Genomic DNA, 19,655 nt, shown 5'->3' on the forward strand with positions numbered 1-19,655 from the left:
GGTAATGAAAGCAAAAGAGCAATCGGTAGGGGGGGGGGTTATTGAAGTGTTCTCTTGGTTTCACTTAGATCCTCAAAACCTTCACTCTTGTAATAGTGCAGTGCCACCATAAGTTACTGATGATCTGTGCTTTTAATCACTACTTAATGATCTCACCACTCTCATTTTAAACCTTTTCTTTGCTCGTGCCAGGCAGAGACTCCTTTGATGGTTATAAAAGAATTAGACTGCATGCAGGACCACCCAAAGGTAAAGCAGCGCACATATATTCATACGTTTGTGTATGTATGCATTAGTCAAGGTTTGGCTCTCAGAGGAGATGTCTTTAGATTTCCTGAATTCTGTGTATTTAGGAAACATTTCTTCACTTTCCAGTAATCAAAGAAATATTTGTTCTTTACTCATATAACTTTAATCAATAGGTGAAAATTGGGAAGGTAATGAAAGTTTTCTTTAAAATTTTCTTTTGGTTGACCTCCCTCCATCCCTCCTCATTTCAAGCAAACCAATTTAAGCTATATCATAGAAAGTTTTAGTATACTTTGTAATCCTAGCATTAACATTAATGTCCTAGCTGAGCACAGTTACACACACCTATAATTCCAGCAACTTTGGAGCCCAAGACAGGAGGATCGCAAGTTCAAGGCCAGCCCAGCGTCAACAACTTAAGGAGACCCTCAGCAATTTAGCAAGACCCTGTCTCAAATAAAAATAATAGTAAGAAGAAAAGGACTGGGGATGTATGTATCTCAGTGGTAAAGTGCCCCTGAGATCAGTGCCCAATACCCCTCTCAAAAAAAACCAACCCCCCCCCAAAAAAAAACACACAACTTGTCACCCCTTTCACATTTTCATATCCAGAACTGAACTACAGTTAAAATTCTATCTTAATGCAGATTATGTGGAAAATCATGAATATTAAACTATTTACATTTTGAACAAAATTTGCCAGTATGTGAATTTGGGTAAGGCAGGTGCTAAACCAAGTTTCTTCTATGTCTAATGAGGGATAATCACACCTGCCTTATAAGATGCATGTGGGTAGAAAGTATGATGTTCATATAAAGTATGTATCATAATGCCTGTTTTCCTTAGCTGCTGTTGTGTTGTACCTCCACCTGGAGAGGGACCATTTTCCTTCTTAATTGCTGTGTGCTCCAAGTATATAGTATAGTAATTACTACATAATAGCCATGACATAAGGAAGGAGTATTGCTGGCTAGCTCCCCAGAGGCCCTTCTCATAGCCCCTCTGGTGTCTGTATCCCTTCTTCTCCATGGTAACTGAATCTGATGGATACTGGAGACTATTTTTGCCTGCTTTTGATTTTCATATAAATAGAATTTTGCAATATTATACCTTTTAAGTCTGCGTTCTTTTGGTACTACAACATTGCAAATGGAGTAATAAGTTGTTTGATTTTGTTACATTAATAGTACTGTGTTGTGCGATTGTATAATTTTTCCAAACATTTGGTTTGTTTCTAATTTGGGTTTATTATATCTAATGATGTTGTGAGCATTCTATTACATATTTTTTTGATATCCATTTGTTCACATTTACCTAAATTCTCACATTTAATATTCAGAAGAGTCTCCTGAAGGACAGGCTATTTCGACCATTTTTGAACTTAATCAGCAATAAAAAATCTAAGGTCAACAGCAGATATTTTAAAATTTGTTATTGGCCTAGGAGTACCAGTAATTTCTCAAGTATACTTTAATGAAGGGAAAAAAATGGGTTCTTCATGTTCCACCTAATTGTACAATACTGTGTCTGAGTCTGAATCTAGAAGCTGAATCAAGATGAATAGAACCATTACAGCGAAGCATTTCTTTTCTGTCACCAATATTTCCATCTGTGTGATGATAGCTGAAGAGTATACTTACTTGGCCTTTATCTACCAATATTATAGTTTGAATTTTCACTGGATATTTGTAATATTTTATTTCTAGGGTATTGAGACTCAATATAGAGTCCAGGTTTAAAAACAGATTCTTTGGCTAAATTATTATTATTTTTTTAAACTGCTAATTACATTTTTCTATAGTTTGTTAATTCTTTAGAGACAAGAACTAATTCTGAGATGCCTTCTGATACTCAGCTTATTTTTTTCTCTCATTTGCTTCTCCATTAGTCTCCTTGGCCCTTTCTGCTGAAGTCTCTTCTTGGAGATCTGATTAGTCTTCCTACCAAATGCTTATTTACCTGTCCTGGACAGTGGTTACCAAATAACTGGACCCCATTACCACACAGATGGACTACACACTAAAAGTTGCATTTATTTTCAAGAATAGAACCCTTGGAAAACAGATTAAGAAGTTTTACATGTAGTTGTACTCAATGGACAATCTTACATTTCATGGGAAGGGAAAAAAATATCTCTTTTACTTTTGCTGTTTCATGTTTTCTTCTTATTTTTTTAAGAGTCTCATTAATTGTTGGAAAGAGCATTTTAAAAGCCGAGAAGACTATAATAACCCTCAATTGTCTGGTATATTTCTTCCTAGAACAATTTTTTGAGTTACTACCTAGCCTTCAGAAATTCAGGATTACATAATGCCACTGACAACCTCAAAAATTGCTGCCAACAATTTTATGGAAAGAAAATATTTTATTTTCTTTATAAACAATGAAAATTGTTTATAATTTGAGGTGGCAATGAGAAATATGAAGGAAAGTATTAGGAAGAAAATTATGTGATTTCATCTTGTAGGAATAAGCCAGTTTTTCATGATTACTCTATTTTGCATATAAGATGTTCTGTCTGTCCTAAGCAGTCTTTGTGGAGAGAGACACAGGCCACATACAAGGGTTGTCGTATGTTGACTGAGCTGCCTGCCTTTCCTAAGACAGACTTCATCATGCCATCTCTTTCCTTTACATCTTTGCCTTGATAGTAGTAAAAATCATTTATATACACATATATTCCTTGGATTCTTTTTGTTTGTTTTGGCATCTACTTAATTTGCTTTTTCTAAGTTACTGGTGAGCCGCTGGTGACAGTAATATAGGGCCCTCCAAGACAAGCCTAGTAACATGCTAAGTCAGTGTAAGGCAAACCTAAATATATATTATTCTTGTAAGATATCCACAATGTAAAATTAAGTGTACAGTCCAGTAGCATTAAGTACATTCACATTGCTGTACAGCTGTCAACAGCATCAGCCTCTAGAACTTTTTCATCGTTCCCAACTGAAACTCCATGTCCATAGTAATAATTCTCTATTTCCCTTTTTGCTGCATGTCTTCAGTTCTTAACTTCTTGTAGGATTGCTACATATTTGTTAACACAGAGAAAATCAGTTTACTTTGAAGTCACAAATGAATTACACCCCTGTCTGCCACTTATTTCCTAAATGTGTGAGTTTGGGTCAGACTCAGCTTTGCTCCTCTTTCCCCCTATCTTATCTTTAGAATGGAATTCTCTTTTTTGGTGACGGCTGAGAGGCATACTGTATGTAGAGCACCCAGAACCCTGCTAGGTACCCAATACATGGGCACCTCTACAGTTCATTCGTGTTGATGAATTAGTGGTCACCCCAGAGCCTCTGGTGTAGATGGCTTGCTCCTTGTTCTTCATCTGATTCCTGGTTTTGCATGCCTAGTTAGCAGTTGTGGAATGATAATAGAGTTGGAAAGAATTGAGTGTCTTAATTGTCATATGTTTTATAGAAGCTGTTATATTTCAGAAATATGTGCCCATACATTTGTTCATTCAGTAAATATTTATTGAGCACCTTTTGAATATCAGGCACACCTTCCCCTGACAGCCATCATTCTGCTTTCTGTCCTTGTGAATTTGATTACCCTAGGTACCTCTAATACACTGTTTGTTCTGTGTGTCTATCTTGTTTCACTTAGCATAATGTCTTCCAGGGTCATCCATGATGTAGCATGTGCTACAGTATTTCGTTCCTTTTTGGGCTAAATAATATACCCTTGTCTGTATATATCTCATTTTGTTTATTCTTTGTTAGTGAACGTTCCTTCTACTTTTTGCCTAAGGTAAAAGGTAGTTGCTTTAAGTATAAATGTAAAACTATCTTTTTGAACACCTGCTTTTATTTCTTTTGTTTATGTGCCTTGAAGTGGAATTGGATATGATAACTCTGTTTAATTTTTTTGAAGAACCATATTGTTTTTTATAGTAGCTGCACTGTTTTTACATTCTCACCAGCAACGTACAGAGTCCCATTTCCCCCACATCCTTACCAACCTTGCTTACTTTGTTGTTGTTTTTGATAGTAACAGCCATACTAATAGGTATAAAGTGGTGTCATTGTGGTTTTGATTTTCATTTGCCTTATTAGTGATGTTGAACATTTTCATGAGCATATTGCCTTTTGGAGAAATGTCCATTCAAGTCTTTTTAAATTGTTGTTGAGTTGTAGATAACATTTTATGTATTCTGAATATTGGTCCCTTGTCAGATATATAATTTCAGCTACTTGTATTTTATTTATTTATTTGTTTATTTTGGTACCAAGGGTTGAACCCAGGGGTCCTTCACCCTGAGCCACATTCCCAGCTTTTTTTTTATGTTTTATTCAGAGACATGGTCTCTCTGAGTGCTCTTAGGGCCTCACTAAGTTGCTGAGACTGGCTTTGAACTCAGAATCCTCCTGCCTCAGCCTCCGGATCCACTGGGATTACAGGCATGTGCCACCACACACCACAGTATAAAAATATATTATTTTGAAGGGTCCATTTCAGTTTCATTGTATTTGTTAATGTAAATGTCATTCAGTAATCCAACCTTGAAAGAATAATGGTGTTTATCAAGTGCTTAGTTGGTGAGAGGCACTCTTGTCAGAACTTTAAATGTATGAACCTTTTAAATTTTCACAAGAACTCTGTGTGGAAATAATTTCATCTGTGTTTTCAGATGAGGAAACTGAGGCATAGAGAGTTTAATTAACTTTTCTGTTCCAGGTCTCACCGTGGTTTATTTTGCACTTTGCTAGGATTTGGATTGAAGCAAGCCCTGGGTCTGTGTGCTTATCACAGCATTTGACTCTCTCCCCTGACTTGCTATGTGATCAACTTGTATGTGCCTCATCACATGGCACCTTTTGGTCTGCTTTACCTCTACCATACATCTTTACTTTCTTTTTTTTTTTTTTTTTTAAGATAGACACAATATCTTTTCTTTCTTTCTTTTATTTTATTTTTTTTATGTGGTGCTGAGGATCAAACCCAGCAAGAGCAAGGCAAGTGCTCTACTACTGAGCTATAACCCCAGCCCCTACATCTTGACTTTCTGTACTGGGTGAGGGGATGGAAGACAAAACAAGAAGGTAGGCAGACTTGTGATGATCAGAGAATCATGACTAAAATTCATAAAACCATGTGACATTTGAAAATGCAGTTCATAAAATTAAGGTGCTTGAAGAATATAGTAGCAAAAGTTAAGATTGGGTCCAGTGTATTAATGCATGCCTGTGATCCCAGCTACTCTGGAGGCGAAGGCAGGAAGATCACAAATTTGAAACCAGCCCATACAACTTAGCAAGATCCAAAATAAAAAGGACTCGAGATGTAGTGGTAAAGTACTTGTCTTGCATGTGCAAAACTCTGGGTTTAATCACTAGTACAACCCAAATAAAAATTTTAAAAAACTAAAAAGTCAAGATTGGAAACTCTTAATGTTCTTTAAATTGCATTTCCTTTGTGAAAGTGTAGCTTTTCCGTAAAGATACAAATGTGGTTCTCTGAGTCTAGCATATGTTTTTAAGAATGCTCTCAGGAAATTTGCTTTCTAAGACAATTTTTATGAATTCTTATCTTTGTTTTTATTTTCTCTGTTTTCATTTCAAGTCCCTTGTATTCTAAAATTGATACTGAGTGGGTGTTGGTGGATGAATAACAATTTCATTTTGCTATTTTCATATGCCAAACTTAATTAGTAAAGGAAAAATCTGTCAAATTATGTAGTACATTCTAAAGCAAAATGGAATTTTCATAGCTGTCCACCATAATCATTAATAATTGTATATAGGTTGTATCTGTGTTGTGTATATACATGGAAGTGAAGAAAGATGTGCATCTCATTCAAAATTAATGCTGCTACCTGAATAGTTTTTTGCTTGTATATGTGGGCATAAATGGGAAGTGCTGTGTAATCAACAGACTATATTCATTGTATGTATGGATTTAAAAATTTTTTTGTTGGTACAAATGATATTTTATTGAACATCTTCATGCATACTTTGCAGTCACAAATTATCTATGTATATTTCTATAATTGAAATGGCTGAGTCAAATGACTGCAAATGTTGAATTATAATAGACATTGCCTAAATGTCTTCCAAAAAGACTGAATAAATTTATACTCCTGAGGGTATATGATATAGTTCTGTTTCTTCATTTATATACCACTAACACTGGATATTATCAAACTTTAAATTTACAGCAAGCAATTCTTTAATAATTATCTTAACAACATAAAAGCTGTGCCAGGAAGCTGACCACAGAGCATCTTACATGCCACCTCAAAAAATATCATGTGAATGTTTTTTGATTTATTTTTCACCATCAGGTTCTATAGCAAGTAGAGTCAGGCCAGCATCTTGATTTAAGAGATGCATGTTTCTCTGGGTGCAGCTTTTTTGTTTTGTTTTCCTGATATAATTTCATTTTATAGAAAAGTTGGAAGAATATTAGAGTTCATCTAGATATCTCAAATGTTAACATTTGCAACTTTCACCTTGTCACTATTCACACACTACATGTACCCAGATGAACTATTTTCCCTGAACCATTTGAAAGAAAGAAGTAGACATAATATCTTTTTCTCTCTAAATTCTACATCAAATGTTTCTAAAAGTAAGGACCTTCTCTTCCATTACCATTGTACTGTTACAAAATTGGGAAATTGAAATTGATTTGGTCCTTTATCTGTAGGTTTTATCCAGATTTTGTCAGTTGTCTGAATAGTGTCTTTTATAGCAAAAGTAGTTTTGGCACCATATGTTGCATTGTCCAATTGTTATGTGTCTTAAGTATTCTTTTATCTGGGCCAGTTCCTTAATTTTGGATAAGCTGTTTCACAATTTGGATTTGTTCCTTATGTTTAGAATCAGGTTCTGCATTTTTGGCAGTAATATCACAAAAGTAATATTGTGTTTTAATGTATCATATTAGGAGGTATTTGGTATAGTATTCTCAGTCTCTTGTATCTATCTCCCTGTTCATTTCTTTTGGAGGGGTAGTTCTGGGAATTGAACCCAAGGCCTCACACATGCTAAACATATGATTCTGTCACTAAGCTAGCTAGTGGTAGTCCCATTCGGTGATATGTGAAATTGGAGTAGTTTGCCCAGAATCTGATTGCACCTCTTTTTGAGGCTACAGATTTTCTTTTTAAGCCATAATTTTTTATATAAGATCTTCATGTAAGATATTAATGGAGGTCATTATTCTCACAATTTACTTATGCTATCTACATAAGCAGAGCTTTTTGCTATTACAGATTTATTCCACTGGAAGTCTTCTTTAGATATGGATATTTGGAAAGACAACCTTAACCTAACCTGTACTATTATTGGAGATTTTAGCTAAAAAGCCTCATGCCAAGCATAGTTGGAGATGATGATTGATAGCTCTCATTTTTCTTTCCACTTTTCCTATTCTTTATAGAAACTGCTGGGAGATTTTTACAAAAAGAAGGGGTTTTGTTTTATTTTTGTTTCTTGATTAAAAGAAAAGGTAGGATGAAGATACTTAAAAAATTAATAGTTCTTTTCAAATGTTTCTACAAAGCGTACAAGAGTTGGGAGTTTCTCCTCAGAAGTGGTCAGCACACATGTAGTTACATGCATGTCTTTGAAATGTATCCCAGGGAGTGTTTATTTCAATAAAAACATGCTTAATAAATGGGTTAGTTCAGGAGAATACATCATCATGCCTTGGTCATCTTTGTTATAGTAATGAGGGAGCACTAGCTATACCTACCTGAGTTTGGAGCAACATTGCTGTTAAATGTGGTTCTTAAAGTATAAGCAGGTTCACAACTAGAAATTGAAGTGTGAAAAAAGCTGACCTAGTTTATTTATTTTTGCAGTGCTGGGGATCAATTTCAGGGCCTTACACATATACATGCTGGGCAAATATTTTACCATTAAGCTGCACCCCCAGCCACAGATATAGTGTCTTGTTTAGAGATTGTGTGACTTAATATAAGCTGTTTTATTCTGTATTTATCCATGAATGGAAAATGAGTAAATCTTTCGTAGTAAATAATTGTCCATTTGTCCCAATTGCACATAAGTTTCAAAGGAGCATGTGTCTCTTGTTCACTGATCCATGTGTGAGTGCATGCACACACACATACATGCACATACCAAATACCTGTACTTGGCCCTTGCTACATATTCAATAAATACTTGCTGAAGAACAGATTTGAAAAGAGCATTACATGTACCCTTTTCTAATGTGTGTATATACATTTTAAATTTATTTTTTAAGAGTTAGTTACTAAGTAGTTTTCCAGCACTATACTTTGTTCTTGTTTTTGTTTGCTTTTGTTTCTATTCCTCCTATTGGTGGTAACTGCCTTGAAGGTGTGAATTTTGGGTTTCCTGATTTTTCCCTAATTTAGTACTTCTTCATTTCCCTCTCTTAAATCATGGTTCAGAAAATCCCAATACTTTTGATTGTATAAAATTAAAAACTGTTTATTACAGGTTTAGTGTAAAGTTCGGTTTAATTATGAATTTAGGTAGTTAATGCTTTCTTTTGTACATTGTTTCTTTCCTTATTTATTTTAATCTCATTTCTGCATTAAGTAGAAAATTTGGAAACTAGAAAGAATTACTTTAAGTTCTACAATCCAGAAGTTTCCCTAATGATTTGAGCTTATTTTTCAAGCCATCTGTTTATTTTCAAAACCAAAGTTCTACTACTATTACTAGACAATATTCTACATACATGAGGGTTTTTGCTTTATCTTAATAGTGGTGTAATTACCAAATTGTTATGTATCTTAAAACATTTTTTTCTTGTTTGTTTCCCCTCCTTTCTTGATTTTTGACTTGTTTTTCTCATGTGAAATATCCTTTAGCCAGAAAAGGTTTAATAATTTTTTATCATATTTGTCCTCAGCACATTTGTGGTCATATACTTACTTCACAGACTGAATATAGAAGGAAGTGTATCTTGTGTGGGAGGAAACACTGCTGTACTTCCTCCATGAACAGAAGGAAGTACGAGTATATAAGTTTAATGTGTGTGTAAGTTTTCCACATATTTTGAAAATTCTAAGAGATTAGAGGATATATGGGAACCCATCAGGTAGGAAGTGTTGTGTTTAATGAAATTACAAATTAAAACAATCTATCACACACTTTTTTTTAAGAGAGAGAGAATTTTTTTAATATTTATTTTTTAGTTTTTGGTGGACACAACATCTTTATTTTTATGTGGTGCTGAGGATCGAACCCAACGCCCCACGCATGCCAGGCAAGCGCGTTACTGCTTGAGCCACATCCCCAGCCCAATCTCACACTTCTTGATGTATAAAATTAGATTTAGCTACTGTGATTAGCATTTTCCATAGCTCTTCTCATTTGGGGGAATATAAGATCATTATTGTCTAAGAAGGGAAAGCAAGTGCATTAAAAGTAAAATGAATTTGCTAATTTAAAATTATACTGATGACATATAGACACTGAAGATATAAATTTTATTGAGCCAAATTATTATATGAGCATACTGGCTAAAGCAAGCACATGTTTCATTCACTTTCACTCCAGTCTGAGGAAGAAATATGTGAACATAGAACAAGAAGGGAGGGGCATGGTGCAAATCAACTGTACTCTAGCTGATTTTCACTTTTTACTTTAAAAAGAAAGGCCTAGAATCAGAACCTTTTCACTTTACATATTTATCGGGATTATTACATTTAATTAAAAGTACATTTATACAGAATGTAGAAAATTTGAGAAACCTCATGCAAATGCAGTGTTGATAATCTATAATCATCAAAAGAGAAATTGAATAGCAGTTTAACTCATTATTTTATGAAGTTAAGAAGGTTCCCTGGACACTTATAGGCTTACATTTTTTTCCTTTGTATTGTGAAACATAGCCTATACCTATTATAAAATGATGGTTTACATGGTGTAAACTTGGCCCAGCTTATTTCTAGTCACTTGTTAATTTAGATTATGTAGGTACACAGATGTTTTTCAAGGTAGATTGCAAACTGTACTTGCCCATCTCCTAATCTTTAGGTTATAATCAGTCTCAGTAATTGATAGTTGATTACTATTTTTCTGCTGAGAAGTGATTATTTTGGTTGCATACTCTATATATTACATCATGAATTTTATGGACTCACCAGTGATTAAAAGGGAAGACCTTCTTTTTTCCAGTAAATAATTCTCAGAGTTTTATGTTAGTCATATATCAGATTAGTAATGAAGATGGGTCTTGGTCAGTACAAGATACTGTATATCTTAGTTTAACTTGACATTTTTTCCATATATATGCCAAAGAGGATTTATTAAATGATCAAAATTTAGTTGGATCATGCCCATCAGAGTTGTACATTGTGAATCTAGTACATGCTTTGTGAAATCTTCTTGAGACATCCCATTTTCTAATTCTTTCCACACTCCATTAAATACAGTAACCATTAGTTAAATGAGATAAACAGGAATGTGATGTCACGTGTGTTAAACAGAGGTTCAGGATTGCACACAAAATTATTGGAGATAACTTTATTATGTACATAAGAAGCAATTTGATTTCAATTTTTATGATTCCTGGCCTTAGAATGGCACCTAGGTAGAAGATGATTCATGGTTTTGTGTGTTGTTGTCCAGTCTCAGCAGTACCTCTGTTGCTCCGATTTTCTGTTGATGCAGGAGTGATGTTGTGCAAGCATGCTATGTAATTGTTAGCTTGATTTAATTAGTATTTTTAAAAAAGGGTCTTGGCTATTTTAATCATCATTTACTTGTGAATGTAACTTTTCCAGAATTTTAAAGCATGTAGAAATAAAATTTAATATTTGAATTTTGAGTGTAGTGACTCTTAGTAGTCCTTAGTAGTTCTAGCTAGAATATTAGAGCTAGTAGAAAAGATGATGGCAATATTGAGATTTTTATTTTGTTCATTATCTGTCTAAAATTTTTACCGCTTGAACCCTTAGGTAGATTCCAGCCAAACTTCACTGTGCTTCTCTCTAAGAAATATGGTTCTACATGTATAATAATCTTTGTGGGTTTTATAATATATTCTGTATCTGCTAATGCTAAGACAGTTTTATTGTACCTATATGCTGTAGTGGTACAATTAATCAGTTTACAGATTTTCAAAAAACCTTTCCAGTAGAAAAAGATTCAGTGCTGATTTTTGCTTTTAACTCCATAGCTGTGATTCATGGATCAACCAATAGTTGAGTGTTTTGAATGGTCTTTTTAGCTTGCCTTGCTGGTGTTACCATTAAAACATTGTGTTTTGTTTCTTGATTTTAAAAATTGAGTATTTTGTAATATAAAAAATCAAAGAAAACTAATGAGAATTCTGCTCATAAGAATGTATATTTGCTCATTTTGTGCTATTTCAGTTAAAGCCACTTTTTGATGTTTTAGAATTAATTAAAATATGAAAATATTAGGTATAGATACCTATCACTTATAGATATTGAATTCATAAACAGTGTCAGTGTCACTATGACATTTATTTAACTTCAGGAAATGAACTAAATAGAATCCTAAGACTTATCATCAAAGTTAATAGTCTTGTGGAGCTTCATAAATATAGCATAGATATTATAAGTCAATAAGCCTTCACAGCCTGTAACTGTGCTTCTGAACAAGTAACTGCTTATAACAGCAGTCTTGCTTATAGATAAAAACATCTATTGGCCTTTCTCTTCAAATGCAGTTTCATCACTGTCTTTCAAAAGAGAATCACATTTTCCTGTTTCAGAAGAAATAAGAGATTATCACCTAGGAACTAGTTTACTCTTCTTGTACTTGTCTCTATTGGTTTTGTAATTGCTTTATTTAGTTCTTTTGGCTTAACCATTTATAACCTTAAAAATTGTTTTTTGAGCACATACTGTTTTTCAGGAACTGTTCTGTATATTTTCTATATATTAATTAGAACATCAATTTCTACCTTTAATTCTCTCAACACTACTATGTCCTTTTTATTGATAGGAAAACTTAAGTTTTGTAGAATCACAACTAATTTCAGTTACATAGCAAGTAAATGCCAAATTATGAATTTGAACTCAAACAGTCCTACTCCAGAGCCTCACTCTAGTGTTGTGTTATCATTCCATCCTGAATTCTGTGGTTTTTCTTTTGCTTATGATTTTCCCCTTGCCTGCTCCCAATTAAGTGAATGCCTATATGCTAACCCATTTAGCACATTTCTCTTACAGGGCCTAATTAATTAGATTGTAAAACAGTTGTCAAAATCTGGGTTTCATTCTTAAGTTGGCCTACCACTTAATTTACTTTGTGACTTTGGACAAATTGTTTTCCCATCTTTAAGATGAGGCCAATATATACCTTATAGAATTGTTTTATGATGATAAAATATGGTAATGTGTAAAAGTATGTAGAGCCTGAAACATGGCAAACACTTGTGAATGCTGTATCCCCTCTTGAGCTGAGAGTACTTTTCTTAGTGCTGCCAATTATGAGAGACTGGAGGATCTTTGGTTAGTTATTTTTAAAATTTTTAAATTTTTTTTGAGATGTCTCTAAAATTACAGAACCTGTTATCCTCATCTGATCAGTGTTCTCCTTGCTTGAGTAGGTGTATAAGGCCTACTTGGGGTATCCTGGTTTTGTTTTAAGAACTGTTTTAAAGTGAGTATTTTGTTATTTCCTGGTGCAGTTGATTGCTGGATGATTTCTCTTTCCACTGTTATTCAGTGAGGTTGAAGTCATAAAGGAAATTTCATGATACCTAAAATAACTTACTATGGAGTATCTCATGCAGTGTGTTTAATTTTTTTTTTTTTTACTTTATTTTCTAGGAAATTTGGTGAGAGGCCCCCACCTAAACGACTCACTAGGTAAGTATTATATTAATCGTCTACTCAAACATTTTATATGCATGGAGATCCCGTCATTTTTGAAACTATAATTAGGTGCTCTTAGAAATCATTCAAATATTGGTATCTAGAGCATAAATACATTCCCATCCCCCCAACTTTCTCCTCTGCTTCCCCCAAAAAGAAACAAACAAACAAAACAGAAATAATAGGATATAGTTCAAAGAGGAAAGATGAAACCATTTTGAAAATTAATCTTCAGTATTGTATGGTGAATGTAACAAGGGCAACAATATAAACAAAACTTCTTGTATCCAGCAGTGTGTTTAACCAGTCACAGTTTGCTGATTACAGATTTAATGATTTAAAGAATTTTAAGGAATACATTTTTTCACCATTTTAAAGAAAATATGAGGTTTTGCCTGTTTTTAGTGAGAATAAACTGGTACTATGTTCTAATTACATAAATTGATTTTATACTATACATCTTATTATAGATGTTAAATTTAAAAATATTATTTTAAAAACAACTAAAAAATTTTAGGTCAGAGGTTATAAAATAAAGAAACTCAACCCTAGTCATAGTCCTAGTGTTCATTATTGCTAATTTCTTTTTTTAATCTTTCAAGAAAATTGTATGTAAAGAGATAGATATGTCTGTCTTTTTTCTTTTTCTTTTCCCACTGAACTGGAAACATATCCTACTGTTGTTCCCTACTTTGTAACCACAATACATCTTCTACTTGGATAGTTCTCCTTAATGGCTTCCTGGTTTTCCATTGTCTTCGTACCTTTCTTTATTTAATATTCCATATTGGTGGCCATTTAGGTTATTTCCAAATTAATGCTACTATTTAAAAAACTGTTGCACTTAAAAGAATAGGACCTGCCAGAAGAATACAGGAGACGATTTAAAGGAGCTCTTTTTGTTGTCCAAATCTAGAACATTTTCATCATCAAATAAATAATAATGTAATGGATTAAAAGCTGTAGAATCAAGTGATAGTTTAGTAGTCTGTGCAGCTTGAGCATTTCTAATCTGAAAATCCAAACTTTTTTGAGTGTCACCATAAAGCTCAAAAAGTTTCAGATTTTCAAACATTATGGGTTTCAGATTTTTAGTTTTGGTAACCTCAAACCTTGAATTCTATTCATATATTCTAAAGTCCCTAAAATTCTAGAATTATTTATTTATGTAAACATTTTAAAATTATTTATATAAATGAATAAATAGGGAACAGGGGATAGCTTTTCCTTATAAAAGAATACCATCTAATAAATGTAGAAGGAATATTAAATTAAGGAAATCACTACTTGATAGACACAATAGTGATTATTATATATATCATCAAGTGGATGCTTAAACTACTGGATTAAAATTTAAAGAAAAGCAAAATGTCTAATTCCAAAGTGGATTCTCTTGAAGTTTAAAGGGACAGTAAAATGGCAGTGCAGAAAATTAGCAGATACCACCTTACGTAAGTGATCTAAATTAGCATCACCAGTAATGGACAAATAGATATAATGTGCATCCCAAGGAGGACGTCGTATCACTTTAGGTGAAAGGAAGCATCAGAGAGATGCAAAAGGAGGGACATTCTGTATAATAAATTATATTCATTCTTCAAAATCTCAAGGTCAAAACCACAGATTGGCCAGGGCATAGTGGTGCATGCCTGTAATCCCAGCAGCTTGGGAGGCTGAGACAGGATGTTCGAAAGTTCAAAGCCAGGTTAAGCAACACTGCAAGTCCCTGACTCAAAATAAAAATATGAAAAGGGTGGATATGGCTCAGTGTTTAAGCCTCACTGGGTTTAATTCCCCCCTAGCTAGCTAGCTAAATCAATCAATAAATAAAACCACAGATTGAAGAACTACTCTGGATTAAAGGAAACCATAGAGACATAACCCCATTTAAGTAAATCCTGAGCTAGGAAAGAAGTTTTCCTGTCCTATAAAGCTGGAGTAGGCAAATGGTTTCTGTAATAGATCAGATAATAAACATGTTGCCTTTGTGGGCCAGATTGAGTCTGTTGTGAATTGTCAACTCTGTTCTTAGGAATGGAATTTCTGTGTTCCAACACATTTTTATGTGCAAAACCCAGTGGCTGTCCTGATAGGGCAAAGAGCAGTAGTTTATCAAGCAGTTTATCTTGATAACACCCCACCCCCACAAGTACAGGTTTATTGAATAAGTGACAAATTCAAGTAAAATCTGTAGAATAGATATTAGTATTGTGTAAGTGATAATTGCATTGTAATTATAAGAATGTCCTTTTTAAAAAAATAAACACTTTCCTATATTGGGTAAAATGATATGTCTATAGAGGTTCTTAAAGGTTTAAAAGGCAATATGCAAACATGGTAAAATATTAAAATTTGAGAAGTCTAGGTGAAGGGTGACTAGGAATTCTTAGTACTAGTTTTATAACTTTTCTGTAATTCTTAAGTTATTATAAAATTTAAAAACATTTTTAAAAATACATTATTATATAAGTATTCTAGGTAAAGTATACTGTGAAAATATAATTTGTCTCACAAATTTTCCATTATTTGTTTTTATATATCTGTTGAATAAGTTCTTCTAAGCAGAATTACTGTGTTCACATATTTAGACATTTTGAAATTTAATAGATAAAGATTTTTATTTTATTACCAGCAGTGATTAGTTGGAGTTATTTCTAACAATAAAATATATTTTTATGAATAAGTTTCTTTAATGGATATATCTGTAAAAATAACAATATGATAATATACTTCATAAAGAAATTTTCCTTTCCTTTTCCTAAATACATACAGAAATCTAGTTAGGTCCCATCTACTTGATAATGATTTTCCATCATTTACCCGTTAAGCAGTTTTCCCTCTTTGGAAAATTTTAGTAGTTTTTAGGACTACTACTTCTGGCCAAGATGGTGTAACAGGAACTGGAATTACTCTCCAGCCTGAAACAACTAAAAACATGGACAAAATATATGAAACAACGGTTTTCAAGATGTTGACCAACAGGCAAGGAAGGACATTGATTGCCAAGAAACAGGAGACAAATGAGGTGAGCCCTATGATTGCCCCAGCTTCAAGCCTGGAGAGAGTTCCAGGCCATGTTGTAGGGAGGGGGAGTCCATGTGAAGCTGGAATTCATGGAGGCTCAGATGGCTAGCGTTCACAGCGCAGAGACCTGAAGAGGAAAGAACAGTACAGAGAGTTCCAGAGATTGGCAAAGGGTTCTTTCTCTTTTAGTTGTCAGCCAAGTATTGATCAGCACACGTATGTGAGCAATCACCCACCGGTGGGGAAAACCATCCAGAAGAATTAAAGGAAACAATCCCTAAAACTCAATTAGGGCTATGAATTGTATCTCTTTTCAATGAACAGAGGAAAAATAATCTCATAATTCACAGAACATCAGCTAAACTCAGAAGAGTTTGGCTTTGGTGTAAAATTAGGCCCAGACAAGTGGCAAACTTAAAATAAGACTGAAATGATCAAACTCTTTTCAAGTAACTATGTACCAGAACAGAGCTCAAGAATATAAGAATGAAAAAAACCATGCAGCACTAACAAACAAAAACAAAAAATATATATACATCAATCATACAAAGAAGCAGGAAAATATCCAAAATGAGAAGAAAAACCAGTCAAAACCAACCCAGCAATGACATAGATGACATTAAAACAGTTATTATATGCTTGTGATCAATATGTTGAAGAAGCTAAGATTAAGAGTTAGGAAAATGGTCAGATGGTAAATATTTTGGTTTTGTGTCGTATACAACTTCTGGTATAACTCAACTCTGCTGGAGCACAAAAGCAGCCATAATGTGTCAACAAATTAGTGTTTCTGTGTAATGAATTACAGATCTATTTCTAAAGCAGACATAGTGGGTTGGATTTGACCTACCAGTGGTAATAATAAACAACTAAATAACAATTTATAATTATTCTGTATCTCTGAACAAGAGGAGAGATGGAACAGTTTAATAAAGACATGGAAGATACACATTTTTAAAAAGAGACACAAATGAATTTTCCAGAGATGAAAACAACAATAAGGTGCAAAAAATACACTTGGTGTTAATTTCAGAGTAGATGAAGGAGAGAATAGTGAACTTGAAGACATAGCAGTAAAAACTATCTAAAGTGAAGAAACAGGAAAAGTCTGGAAAAAAGGACAAGCATTAGTGAGTGAGCTGTGGTCTGTCTTCAAGCATCCTTATTTACATGTAATTGGAATCATTGAAGGAGAGGGTGTGACTCAAGTGATATATGAGGAAATAATGGCTGAATTTTTTTTTAAACATTGTTAAAAACTTTTAAACCACAGATCCAAGAAACTCAGTAAATCCCAAGTGTGAAACTACACAGAAGCACATCAGAATCAAATTGATTAAAACCAGTGATAGAGAAAAATCTTAAAAGCAACAGAGACAAAAGACAAATTATTTACAAAAGCGCAAAGGTAAGGAAGGATGATAGCAAGTTTTTCATCTGAAACTTTGCTATGGATAAGACAGTGAAGCAAGAGCTTTCAGGTGCTCAAAGGGTTTGGAAAAATGCCTGTCGACCTAGAGTTCTCTACCCACTGAAGGCAAAATAAAACTTTTTAAGACATACTAGAAATGGAAAGAATTTTTCACAGGCCTGAGCAAGAACAAGAACAAGAAAGGTGACATCATTACAGATTCTACAGACACTTAAAGGATAGCAAGCAAATATTGTAAATAACTTTATGCCAATATATTCAACAACTTTTGAAGATAGACACAAATTCCTTAAAATTAGCAAACTACCTGAGCTTACTCAAGAAGAGGTGGGTAATCTGAATAACCTTAAATCTAAAGAGATTGAGTTTGTTTTTATAAACTTTTTGACAAATTTGCAGAAATGTTTAAGAAAAGTAATTATGCCATTTCTTCACATAGTCTTTCTGAAAACTGGAGAGTAGGACATATTTCCCAGTTCATCTTGTGAGAACAGTATTGCGTTATTACTAAAAGCAAAAACATTACAGGAGAATGCACCAATATTCCATGTGAAGAAAGGTGTAAAAAAGTCTTAATAAATTTTTAAATGAAATCCAACAATATGGTTAGACCTAGTGAGATTTATCTTAAAAATGGAAAAAGTCAGTTCAACATGTTAATAGAACAAAGAAGGAAAATCACGTGGTTATCTTAAGGGATTTAGAAAATGCTTTTAACGTTCATTCTTGATAAAAATTCATAGTATGGTAGAAATAAAGGGAATTTACTAACAATCACAAAGGATACCTCTGAAAAACTACATTTATTACCATATTTTTAATGGAAGACTGAGTATTTCCGTCTAACATTAGGACCACACAATAAAGTTCTTTCTTATAACTTTTAATTCAACATTGTACTTGAGGTTCTAATCATTACAAGGCCAGAAAAAGAAATGAAAAATTAAAAAAAAAAAAATATAAAGAAAGAAATAAAACTTCATTTTCAGAAGTTATGATCATCTTCTTAAAAGCTACTATAATTAATAAGCAAGTTTGGCAGGGTGGTGGAATACAGGATCAACATATAAAACTCAGTTATGGGCTGGGGATGTGGCTCAAGTGGTAACGCGCTCGCCTAACATGCGCAGGGTGCTGGGTTTGATCCTCAGCACCACATAAAAATAAAATAAAGATGTTGTGTCCACCGAAAACTAAAAAATAAATATTAAAAAAATTCTCTCTCTCTCTCTCTCTTAAAAAAAACCTCAATTATATTTCCTCATATTAGTAATGAATAATTGGAAATTGATGAGGTATCATCAAACAATATGTAATTCTTAGAGAAAAGCTTGACAAAAGATGTACAAAATCTCTGCCATGAAAATTATTAAATATTGCTGGGAAAACTTGAATTACTAAGTAAATGTTCTTCTGACAGAAGACTTTGTATTTGTTAGAAATATTTTCTTCATGAATTGATCAATGGATTCGACACAGTCCCAGTCAGAGTTCCAGCAGCTATTGGACAGGCTATTTATAACATTCATGTGAAAATGAGAACAATCTAGAACAACCAAACATTCTTGAAAAACAGCAGCAAGTACTTTTATATTGCCTGATTTCAAAAGTTGTTATGAAGCCACAGAAATCAAATGTAGTCTTAGGGAAAGATGTAGATCATTGTAACAGAATAATAGCCAGAAATTGTTCTTTGAATATATGCTTATTTGTTTTCCAATCAAGGTGCAAAGGCAATTTAGTTAGATAAATGATAGTCTTTTTAACAAATGATTCTAGAATAATCTGTTATCCATATATTCACACAAATAACTACCATTCATCCATAGCACCATATACAAAAATTAACTCAATATAGACTTAAATGTAGAATTCCAATTAAAGTTTGTAAAAGAAAACAGGTGGAAGTATCTTGATCTTTGATCTTGACCAAGCAAAGATTTTTAGTATTAATGCCAAAAGAACGTTCTGTGGAATGAAGAAATTGATCATTTACTTCATGAAAGTTAAGAATAAAGTCTTTGTGTTTAGACAATGAAAAGAGCTTTCAGAAGTCAACAAAAAGAAAATTAACTAATTTTTGAAAGGGATAAATGATTTGAAGAATTGTCTATAAACAACACATACCTTGTGGCAGATAAGCTCTAAAGA

General features: G+C 33.3%; 1 protein-coding gene across 10 annotated transcripts in view; it reads left to right on the forward strand.

Annotated features, from left to right (window-relative positions):
* The window catches only part of Rbpj (recombination signal binding protein for immunoglobulin kappa J region), a 209,934-nt gene that overhangs the window by 156,284 nt on the left and 33,995 nt on the right, over positions 1–19,655 (forward strand). For 6 of the 10 annotated variants that reach the window (XM_048784292.1, XM_048784294.1, XM_048784297.1 and 3 more), the window contains one exon: positions 13,004–13,042. In XM_048784292.1, the coding sequence (XP_048640249.1) occupies positions 13,004–13,042 (39 nt within the window). Of the gene's footprint in view, positions 1–192; positions 250–5,154; positions 5,301–13,003; positions 13,043–15,964; positions 16,074–19,655 lie in introns of those variants that run through there. The other 4 variants (XM_048784296.1, XM_048784293.1, XM_048784295.1 and 1 more) reach the window with 4 other exon arrangements.

Source organism: Marmota marmota, unplaced genomic scaffold, assembly GCF_001458135.2.
Source record: "Marmota marmota marmota unplaced genomic scaffold, marMar, whole genome shotgun sequence".
Classification (NCBI taxonomy): domain Eukaryota; kingdom Metazoa; phylum Chordata; class Mammalia; order Rodentia; family Sciuridae; genus Marmota; species Marmota marmota.